The sequence below is a fragment of the Aquarana catesbeiana genome, linkage group LG13, assembly GCF_042186555.1.
Source record: "Aquarana catesbeiana isolate 2022-GZ linkage group LG13, ASM4218655v1, whole genome shotgun sequence".
NCBI classification, from domain to species: Eukaryota; Metazoa; Chordata; class Amphibia; order Anura; family Ranidae; genus Aquarana; species Aquarana catesbeiana.
In genome coordinates, this window is record NC_133336.1 from 89,042,430 (window position 1) to 89,054,193 (window position 11,764).

The 11,764-nt window shown below is 47.8% G+C and overlaps 1 protein-coding gene across 4 annotated transcripts in view; it reads right to left on the reverse strand.

Moving 5' to 3' along the window:
* The window catches only part of CAPN3 (calpain 3), a 265,534-nt gene extending 262,511 nt beyond the window's left edge, over window positions 1-3,023 (reverse strand). For 2 of the 4 annotated variants that reach the window (XM_073610528.1, XM_073610523.1), the window contains exon 1: window positions 2,479-3,022. In XM_073610528.1, coding sequence (XP_073466629.1) covers window positions 2,479-2,763 — 285 coding nt within the window. In that variant the 5' untranslated portion in view covers window positions 2,764-3,022. Of the gene's footprint in view, window positions 1-2,478 lie in introns of all 4 variants that reach the window. The other 2 variants (XM_073610524.1, XM_073610527.1) reach the window with 2 other exon arrangements.
* Between the last annotated feature and the right edge of the window lie 8,741 nt (window positions 3,024-11,764).

The window sequence follows — 11,764 nt, forward strand, 5'->3', positions numbered from 1 at the left end:
AGAAGGGATTAATATAACTGTACAACATATGTTATCCATCAGTCATGCTGTTAAATTGCATATGAGACAACCATTGTTTGCAGTGGTAGATGTAGTTTCATGCTGCAGTTTTTAATTATTCAGTTTAACACAACTTTGTCATAACATCAAACTTTGAGATTGTAAGCTCTCATGAGCAGGGCCCTCCTAATCTTCTTGTATTGAATTCTATTGTAACTGTACTATCCCTCTTTATTTTGTAAAGCACCAAGCAAACTGCTGGTACTATATAAATCCTGTATAATAATTCTAACAACGACGGAAATAAACTTAGGAGACAACAGCTGGCACCAAAGGATGTTTACACCCACCATAATTCCATAAATGCCCTCCACCTCTCTCAGTGCATATATCTTAATGACCTATAGCGTGCTATGTATACTGCCAAAGGGTAAACCAGAGCCTGGCAGTAAAGTCACCATTTGTATGACAACTATACTGGGGTGATTTAGGAAGAAAATAAATATAAGTATTTTGGTATCTGGTATTATATTATTATGATGTCCTCCAATGCTTAAATCTATGGCAGGTTTAATTTACAACAAAATAATGGGTTGTGATCTGGTGCACAAAATTGGTGTGCCTCCATTCCTATTCAACACTACGCAACATAATTCATTTTGCCTGTGGGACTTTATATGAGGCATGTCACTAAATAAACAGGTCTAAACAAGACCGTTCTGTCATATATCAATACAAACTATCTCAAATACTTAAAAATATTAACTTTTTATAATTTTACAACCATTAAAACAATTATATATCAAAGTAATTGCACCATGGTACTGTGTTGGAAAGGCTTTCCCTCTACCTGCTATATCTAGTATACATAAAATTACAGTCCAACATAATGGATTACAGCAGGGAGTTCCACCATCCTTGTGAATCTGCTCTACATATTTTGTGGCATTCCCACTTCTTCAGGAGAATATAAGGTGCAAAAATATTTTTCGGTTACAATTACAAAGTGTAATGTGACTTCACAGCAGCATGAAAACGTTTTGGGAGAGTGTGGGAGCTCAGTAACAGAGGGATAAATATAGAGGGCCAGTTCCAGTTAACCTAGATATCCCACAGCATCTATTGACTAAGCCAGACACAGCACACTGCTGCAGGATTAATTTCTGTAAAGAGCTGAAAGCAAACCTTTTTTTTTCCATTTTGGACAGAGTAACCCCCAGTTTCTGATATCTGTGTCTTATTGGGGAGATTTTCCTGTCCCATAGCCAAAACAGGAAGTGAGAAAATTTCTCCAAATTGAAGGAACACATAGTTTTCACCAGGCTCACCACGACTAGTATCTTCATTAGAAAATTTCCCCTCTATTCTTTTTCTGGTAACAACGCAACATTTTGGATTTTCTTTCACTTTCACTCTTGACGATAACAGTAAACAGGACAAATAGAGAGGGTGAATCTTCCTAACAGGGACACAGACAGCAATAAAACACTGTCTGTCAAGTGTTCTAATCCTTCTCCACTCCATCTAAAAAAAAAAAAAAAAAAACTATTGCCGTAGTTGTACTTTAATTCACCTAACAATTTCTTATATCTCAGACAATCCATTGGTGAGATCTCTGTTCCACTAGTTCCTGGGTTTGTGCACGTGCTGTTACAATTACGAGGATATCCCATTATACCTGTAGGATGTTTTTTTTTTTAATTTTTAGATTATTAAGAATATAACAGGAAAAGCTGGAACACCCAAAACTCCCAGATAACATCAACAGTGGTGATAATTAAAGCCAGGGAGGTCTTGCTGTTGGAGTATCCAAAACATATAGGAATCTAGGGGTTAACTGAGCCCACCATATTACGCCCATCATTAAATATCACTTTTAGATGGACTGACTCTTCAAAGACTTCCATTAACATGACTCTGAATATCAAGTGGGAAAGCTCGGTGTGGTGTTCTGGCAGTTGTGGACTGGCCTAACGGGCATTTGCACCCTGAGCCAGCACTAATATTGGGCTGATAGTCCTGGGTTAAGAATAGATACCTCTCCATTAAGACATCGACTGCTGCTGAAAATTATGTAGCTTCTCACTCTCTCTCAGACCTGCAATTACAGCACCTGGTTGAGAGAAATGTTCCAGCACCAACTCCCTTTGCAGCTATGGAATGTCATGGCTAAAATCAGAGCTGAAAGAAAGCTGATGCTGGTGTATATGAAGGGGTGTCACAATGATAATATGCCATAGGAATATCTTTCTTTCATAATGCCCACCACTCACACCAAGAACACTTTCTTTAGCCCACAGAAATCAGAACTATAAGAAAGCCAGTCGGTGGTGATGTTTGTCCCGCAGTCCTCCCCTGTGTCCCGGGGTAAATATCATAATGCCTATACAGACTACTATGCAACAATAGTTCTATGTATAACAAAAAAAGCAATTGTTACAGAGACTAGCTTGGTTCTTGCACATCAGCTCTACTTACCGGAGGTCGCTTCCATTCAAATTCAACTGGAAAAGTCTGGCTGTAAAACAAAGAGCTCTTGTCAGCTGGGAATTCCCGATCTTGAAAGAGGACCTTCCTGTCCAAACATTTATTCCGTAATTCCTCAAAAGTCTTATCTCTTCCTTTTATAATGGGCAAATTTCTGCTGATGATGGCAGAAAAGGTGCCTGTTCCGCCACCTGGGCCTGCATCATTAGCAGCACTGGTAGTGGTTGAGCCCGATTGAGTCGGCTGTGCTACCTTGGCAAGTACTTCAGACGGCATGAAGAGCGCGTGTCTGCAGAAATAAGACTGCAGGAATATAAATACAACAATTTCTCAACAAAAAAAAACAGGAAGTTTAGTGATGCAATTTCTCTCTAGGTGGCTGCATTCTTATTTTATAAGCCAGTGAATGTAGAGAGAACCATTGCTCTTCCTTATCTTCGTAGGGGAATGCACAGGCCGTGTTCAGTCACTTGTACACACAGGATCTTTCAGCAGGTTGCTGTGTGAAGGGTGGGAAGTCTGCGCCTTCTGTGCCCTGTAGCACTGAATAAGTTTCTGCCAGGATGCTAAAAATAAACTAATGAAAAGACTCTTCCAGGCAAGCAGATTCCTTCATAATGTGACCCCAGGGAACAAACATATCCGATCACAATTTCATTTATTTGCCAGGAGCACACCTCTCATTTAGCGTCTATAAAGAGATAATGCTTCTCAGTTTGTGTCTTTTTATGACAGGAAAGTTAATTTCTTACCCTTAACTGATCACACAATTTCTGTAGTGTACAGGGATGGGAAGAAACACAGGAAATAAGAAACATACACATGAAAGAACATATAACAAAATGTATTCTGCTTGAAAAGGCTGCAGTTATTTCTTTATCAGGGTTACCTAATATAATATTAGGGATGAGCTTGATGTTCGGGTCGAACATAAGTTCGACTCGAACATCGGGTGTTCGCCCGTTCACCGAAGAGCGAACATTATAGGGCGTTCGTGGCAAATTCGAGCACTGCGGAATGCCACATAATGCACTGCGAGATCGGTAGCGGGGGGTCAGGTGTCTTCACGGGCTCAGAGGTCTAGGCCTCCGTAGCGTTTTTCACCCCCAGAGCTGACGATCAGGAATGGCTGGGCAGGGCCCAACTGGAAGGGGCACGCGTAGCGGTGCAGCTGTGGGTGGATCCAGTGCTGGCGGGGACAACAGCGGCAGGGATCCACGACTTCCAGGCCCTCCTCGCCTGGGATGCTGCAGATGCCAGATCAACAGGCTCATGAAGTGTGGTCGTAAGGCAAGCTGTCCTGCTCGGAGGAGGAGTCGCAGAGTCAAACGACACCGATAGATTCTGGAGCAGCGGCTGTTGAGAGCATTCCTGGTCAGTCCGGTAAGTCCTCTGCTTTAGCTAATACTTCATTGAATGCTACACTGTGTGGGTTGTTGGGTGTAGTGGATGGGGGTGTTGCAGTGGCTACTAGAGCCATGCCACAGTCATCTGTTGGCCATGGCGGATGGCCCACAGGTGGCGGGCACTCCACCTGCCAATTCTAGGACAGAGGCGCAGCTGCAAGACTTGCTGGGGGGTCTGCAGGATTTGGTGCAGCGATTTGTGGGTGGAAAAGGAGGCCAGCCCCCGCAGGTGTCACCGTGAGTCCAATCAGTTGGCGGGGCTAGTGCGGAGTGCAGATGGCGGGGTCAAACAGGGGCCCCCCAGCCCCTCCTAAGGCACGGGTGTCCCACCTGCCCCTACGGAGCTTACTGTAATGCCCCTGGCCGCGGTGTCGGTGAGGAAGAAAGCTGGGGAAAAAGCAGGAGCGTCGCAGGAGGTCACGGGCAGGATGGATGTGATTAGGATTGCTGATGCAGCAAGATGTGAGGTGTACTTGAAGGGCCATTGGGGGCACATTTGAAACCGGAAGTTCAGGAAGTTACAAGGGTGAGTATGTGGAGATCTTCTCCTTACTGCCCCTAGAAAAATTTAACTTGGATAGGATCAAACCCGACGACTCCAAGAGGGAAGATGAGGTGAAGCGGAGTTACTGAATGATTCTGCGGACGTTTGCTAACTGGTTGCAGGCGTTTGCCATTATGGCGAGCCTTATAGGGGACAAGAGCCCGGAACATTGTTCAGCTCTGTTTTGTTACATGGACACCATCTGAGAGGCTCACCGGGTGAATGGGGGATCGGCCAGGTTAAGGTACAACGAGCAGTTCCGGCAGTGCAGGGCTGTCCATCCATATCACAAAGACATTAGCCTCTGCATGTGGCTCGAGTCAGTTTTTTCAGGGGGGGGTTCCTTCCCCAGGATAACCGGCCGGAAAGAAATGGGGTATCTGCTGGTAGTACAACGAGGGATCATGTAAGTTTGGGGGGTCCTGCCATTTTAAGCATGAGTGCACCGGATGTGGAGGTTCGCATCCCGTGTCCCGCTGCTTCAAAAAAGGTAAGGGGGGCCGTGCCGCTGAGTGTCACGTACCTGGTAGGTTTTGAGCCTGAAGTGCAGAGATAGACCTCCCTTACAGCTCCCACTCCTGTTCCCCTGGAATGGAGACAGAGGGCCCAGGAGTGAGGAGTGGTATGGGTGCCTGGCAGGATCAACAGTCACCGGAAGTTCAGGAGTGGTGGCACCCTCTGGAACCTGAAGCTGAAGAGGAGACTGGAATGCAGAGAGGACCCGGAACCACAGCAGGTAAGTAAGCAGGACTGAAGAGCTGAACTGAAACCAGGAACAAACAGCAGGTAGTAGACTGGAACGCTGGACTGGAACCAGGAACAAGCAGTAGGTAGTAGCCTGGAACGCTGGACTGGAACCAGGAACAAGGCAGCAGGTAGTAGCCTGGAACGCCGGACTGGAACCAGGAACAAGGCAGCAGGTAGTAGACTGGAACGCTGGACTGGAACCAGGAACAAGGCAGCAGGTAGTAGACTGGAACGCTGGACTAGAACCAGGAACAAAGCAGCAGGTAGTAGCCTGGAATGCTGGACTTGAACCAGGAACAAGGCAGCAGGTAGTAGACTGGAATGCTGGACTGGAACAAGGCAGCAGGTAGTAGCCTGAAATGCTGGACTGGAACAAGGCAGCAGGTAGTAGCCTGGAATGCTGAACTGGAACAAGGCAGCAGGTAGTAGCCTGGAATGCTGGACTGGAACAAGGCAGCAGGTAGTAGCCTGGAATGCTGGACTGGAACAAGGCAGCAGGCAAACAGACTGGATACTGGTATCAGACAGAGGGATGGTCAAACAAGCCGGAGGTCTTTATCGGTCGAGCATCAGAGGTACCAGGGATTACACAGAGGGATGGTCAGGCAAGCCAAGAGGGTCTGGTGCAGGCGGATAGCAGGATGGTCTAACAGGAAGCTGGGTCAGGTAGCAGAGTACACAGGTCAGATCAGGTTAAGGCACACGGAACGCTGTAGAGCAGACAGCGGGGATTGAGTGTGACAGGCCAGTTTAAATAGCCTGCCTAGCACTAGCGGGAGTGCGCGCGCGCGTGCCCGTGCGTGACAGCACCCGTGAACGCGCGCGCATGCGCAGTGGAACCCGTGGCCGTGTCCCCATGCGTCTGGATCGCCGATTACTGGCAGGATCTTCATGACATTGCCCCCCCCCCCCAAGGGGCAGCCTCTGGATGCCCCTTTGAAGATATTTCTCTGGATGGGCTCTTTTAAAAGATTGCAACAGATCTTCAGCATGAATATTATCCTCAGGTTCCCAAGAATTTTCTTCTGGGCCGAACCCCCACCATTTTATCAGAAATCGATTTTGGTTACCTCTTTTCCTATGGTCCATGATAGCCTCCACCTCGAATTCCTCCTCCCCATCTACCAAGATTGGATCAGGAGGATCCGTACTTCGGCCTGGAAATGGATTAGAAATAGAGGGTCTGAGCAGGGACACATGAAAAACTGGATGCACTTTTAGTGAATCCAGAAGTTCAAGTTCGTATGCCACCTCATTAATTCTTCGCTTGAAAGGAAATGGTCCAAGAAACTTGGGACCCAATTTCTTTGACGGGCAAGCCATCCTGAGATTTACTGTAGATAACCATACCTGGTCCCCGGGTGTAAGTAACAGCTCACCTCGCCTCTTCTTATCGAAGGTTGCCTTATTACATTCCTGGGTCCTGGTCATGGTCCCCTGCAAAACTTGGTTGTTGGAAGTAAAGAAGTCTAACCTCTCCTGCACTGCGGGTACTGTGCACTCTGGAAGAGAATTAGGCAAAAATGAAGGGTGGAAACCATAATTTGCAAAAAATGGAGTTTGATAGCGGAATGAATAGAATTGTTGTAGACGATTTCAGCCAATGGGAGAACAGAAATCCAATCATCTTGGGCAAAAGAAGAAAAACAGCGTAAATATTGTTCAAGAGTCTGGTTTGTTCTCTCTGTTTGCCCATTAGTCTAGGGATGATAAGCAGATGAAAATGAGAGTTCAATGTTCAGTGTTTTGCACAGAGACCTCCAGAATCGGGAGGTAAACTGTACCCCCCGATCTGAAACGATATTAACCGGTACCCCATGGAGCCTGATGACTTCTTTAATGAATGCCTGTGCTGTTTCTGTAGCTGAGGGGGTTCCCTTCATTGGGACAAAGTGGGCCATTTTCGACAACCGGTCTACTATGACAAAAATTGAGGTGAAGCCCCCAGCCGGAGGTAATTCCACAATAAAGTCTATAGAAAGCATTTTCCAAGGCCTATCTGGGACAGGTAATGGCTTTAGCAATCCCCATGCCTTGGTTCTGTGCCCCTTGTTCCTGATACAGGTGGTACAGGACTCAACAAATTTCCTACAATCTTCGCGTAACTGAGGCCACCAGAAGGTACGCTGTACCAAATCAGTGGTCTTAGCCACACCAAAATGCCCAGCCAATGCATGATCATGACAGAGTTCTAGTACTGAAACTCGTAGTGTTTCAGGTATAAAGATCCTATTCTCGTGCCACAGTAACCCATCCTTAACTTGGAGTTCTGACCTAATGGAAGATCCCAATTTCGCGGAAGCCTGCTTAATCTGGGAAAGCAGGTCTCCCTGAAGCAAAAGAAAATTCCCCGGGGACAGAATGGTGTCCGGAGGGGAAACCTCTTGGGACTTGTGAAACATCCTGGATAGGGCATCAGGTTTGGTATTTTTGGAGCCAGGGCGGTAGGTGACATGAAAGGAGAACCTGGAGAAAAAGAGAGCCCACCTGGCTTGACGTGGCTTCAACCTTTTTGCAGATCTCAAATACTCCAGGTTCTTATGATCTGTAAAAATTAAGACTGGATGAGCGGCACCCTCCAGCAGATAGCGCCACTCCTCCAACGCTGATTTGATTGCCAACAACTCTCTGTCACCTACATCATAATTTCTCTCTGCCGTGGACAATTTACGAGAGAAGAAGGCCACAGGATTTAACAGGGCCTTAGTTCCCTGTCTTTGGGACAACACTGCCCCTACTGCAATTTCGGATGCGTCCTCCTCTAATACGAATGGCAGAGAGGAATCTGGATGCTTTAGTACGGAGGCAGAAGTAAAAAGGCCCTTGAGAGTCTCAAAAGCCTTTTGGGCCTCAGCAGACTAGTGGAAGCGTGTACCTTGTTTAGTTAACTGTGTGATGGGTGTGATGATGGCTGAGAACCCCTTAATAAATTTACGGTAAAAATTAGCGAATCCAACGAATCGCTGGATTCCCTTCTTGTCTGTCGGGACTGGCCAATCTAAAACTGCAGCGACCTTTTGAGGGTCCATCTTAATGCCTCTACTGGAAATGATTAACCCCAAAAATGGAATACTTTCCTGTTCAAATTCACATTTCTCAGCTTTTGCATATAGACCGTGTTGTCGAAGCCAGGCCAACACACTTCTGACGTGCCTGCGATGGGATTCAAGGGAACAAGAAAAAATCAATATGTCATCTAAATAGACGATAACAAACAGATCTAGAAAGTCTCGTAAAACATCATTGATGAAGTACTGGAATGTAGCAGGGGCATTGCACAGACCGAAAGGCATCACTAGGTACTCAAAATGTCCATAACGGGTACGAAAGGCGGTCTTCCATTCGTCTCCGTCCCTAATACGAACTAAATTGTAGGCTCCGCGGAGGTCAAGCTTAGTGAATATGGTAGCTGTCCCCAGTCTTTGGAACAATTCTGGTACCAGGGGAAGAGGGTAACGTTTTTTTACAGTGATTTTGTTCAGCTCGCGGTAATCTACACATGGTCTGAGGGTCTTGTCTTTCTTCTGTACAAAGAAGATGCCTGCACCTGCTGGAGACGTGGATGGACGAATGAAGCCTTTTTTTAGGTTTTCATCGATAAATTCTTTTAAAGCCCCTTGTTCTACTTCAGTCAAAGGAAAGATTCTCCCAAAAGGAATCTCAGCACCGGGAAGTAATTCGATAGGACAGTCATAGGCCCGGTGAGGGGGTAAGTCCTCTGCCCCCTGCTTGCTGAATACATCTAAGAAATCATGATAGGCAGAAGGGATGGAGAGGTGTAGACTAGGATCTGTATCTAAGCAGAGCAAGGCAGGGTTCTCCTGAGCGTTCTGAAATCTGCAAGACTGTTGGCAATATGGAGAAGAAAAGGTAACTTTACCTGTGACCCAATTAATGTCAGGATTGTGAGCCTGTAACCATGGCATGCCGAGGATTATGGGAAACAGGGGTGAGGCGATGATATCCAGGCGTAGCAGTTCTTGATGAGTATTGGAGATGGAGACGGGTAATGGAACAGTCTCTTGGGTAACAGGCCCAGACTTAATGGCGGTTCCATCAGCTAGATGGATGGAAAGTCCATGGGCCTTAGGCAACAAAGGTATCCGGTGTTGGGTAGCAAAAAGAGAGTCCATGAAACAACTGCAGTCTCCAGAGTCAATAATGGCGGTTATTTGCAGAGTCTCTCCTGGAAGCTGTAACAGGATAGAGAGAGCAAGGTGAGTAGTGTTCTTAACCAGGGGTGCAACATAGTCAGTGGACAGGGATAGGCACTTACGGAGTTTAAGGGGACAGTTCCTGACATATGCCCAGGTTCCCCACAATACAGGCACAGATTATTCACTCGACGACGTTGTTGTTCCTCCTGGGTAAGAGAAGGCCGCAGGACCCCTAATTGCATTGGCTCAGGTGGATTAAACGTTGAGGTAGGTGGTGCTGGTGACATATGATGAAGAACTTTAGGGGTAACCCAAGTTGGGCAAGAAGTTCCCATAGCTCTCTCAGTCCTTCGTTCTCTTAGGCGTCGATCGATCTGAATGGCTAGATCGATCAGTGCATTTAAAGTCTGTGGAGTACCCACCCTGGCCAATTCATCCTTCAGAGAGTCAGAGAGTCCCATCCGAAACTGATAGCGGAGAGCTGCATCATTCCAATTTGTGTCTGCACTCCATTTTCTGAATTCAGCCACATAGTCCTCTGCAGCCCTGCGACCCTGTTGAAGGGTGTGCAAAGCCGCTTCTGCAGTCACGGACAGCTGGGGGTCATCATACAGCTGACCTAATGCGTCAAAGAAGGTGGAGAGAATAGTCAGGGATACGTCCTTTTGTTCCAAGAGGCGATGGGCCCAGGTTTGGGGGTCACCAGAAAGCAGAGAAATTACGTAGCCCATCTTGGTAGCCTCCAGGGAAAAGGTACGTGGCTGAAGAGCAAAGAACAATTCACAGGAGTTGCGGAAAGCCCTGAATTTAAGGCGATTACCGGAGAAACGTTCAGGCGTCGGGACCTTGGGTTCTGGAGGGAGCATCACCACCATTGAGGAAGGCCCGACTGAAGGAGCAGAAGCGGAAGGAGCTCCCTGGACCCCAATGGGATTAGACAAGGTTATCACTCTTTCCTCCAGCCTGGTGTATCCTTGCTGCAGATTCTTGACTGCTTCAGTCAATCCTGCCAGGTGTGCACAAAGTTCCTCCATGGGAGACGTTCCCTGCTCAGGCTCAGACATGGCTGTCTGCTACTGTCACGTACCTGGTAGGTTTTGAGCCTGAAGTGCAGAGAAAGACCTCCCTTACAGCTCCCACTCCTGTTCCCCTGGAATGGAGACAGAGGGCCCAGGAGTGAGGAGTGGTATGGGTGCCTGGCAGGATCAACAGTCACTGGAAGTTCAGGGGTGGTGGCACCCTCTGGAACCTGAAGCTGAAGAGGAGACTGGAATGCAGAGAGGACCCGGAACCACAGCAGGTAAGTAAGCAGGGCTGAAGAGCTAAACTGAAACCAGGAACAAACAGCAGGTAGTAGACTGGAACGCTGGACTGGAACCAGGAACAAGCAGTAGGTAGTAGCCTGGAACGCTGGACTGGAACCAGGAACAAGGCAGCAGGTAGTAGCCTGGAACGCCGGACTGGAACCAGGAACAAGGCAGCAGGTAGTAGACTGGAACGCTGGACTGCAACCAGGAACAAGGCAGCAGGTAGTAGACTGGAACGCTGGACTGGAACCAGGAACAAAGCAGCAGGTAGTAACCTGGAATGCTGGACTGGAACCAGGAACAAGGCAGCAGGTAGTAGACTGGAATACTGGACTGGAACAAGGCAGCAGGTAGTAGCCTGGAATGCTGGACTGGAACAAGGCAGCAGGTAGTAGCCTGGAATGCTGGACTGGAACAAGGCAGCAGGTAGTAGCCTGGAATGCTGGACTGGAACAAGGCAGCAGGTAAACAGACTGGATACTGGTATCAGACAGAGGGATGGTCAAACAAGCCGGAGGTCAGTATTGGTTAGGCAGCAGAGGTACCAGGGATTACACAGAGGGATGGTCAGGCAAGCCAAGAGGGCCTGGTGCAGGATGGTCTAACAGGAAGCCGGGTCAGGTAGCAGAGTACACAGGTCAGATCAGGTTAAGGCACACAGAGCGCTGTAGAGCAGACAGCGGGGATTGAGTGTGACAGGCCGGTTTAAATAGCCCGCCTAGCACTAGCAGGAGTGCGCATGCGCGTGCCCGTGCGTGACAGCACCCGTGAACGCGCGCGCATGCGCAGTGGATTCCGTGGCCGTGTCCCCGTGCGTCTGGATCGCCGATTACTGGCAGGATCTTCATGACACTGAGTTTGCTAACAAGAGGCATGACATCGGTAAGGGGGAAAAGGATGCAACCCTTTCTAAATAGGTACCCAGACCGGGAAGCGGTGAAGCTCTTGGCCACGGGATTCTTGGAGGGTTTTAGGATCCCATGTTCTCTGACTGCTGTCCCGCCTATGGCACAGAATTTGCAGTCTTCATTGCAGCATCCTGGGGTGGTTTCGGAGAAGTTGGCTAAGGAAGTGGCACTGGGTCGCATGAGTGGGCAGTTCTCGGTTAAGCCTTTG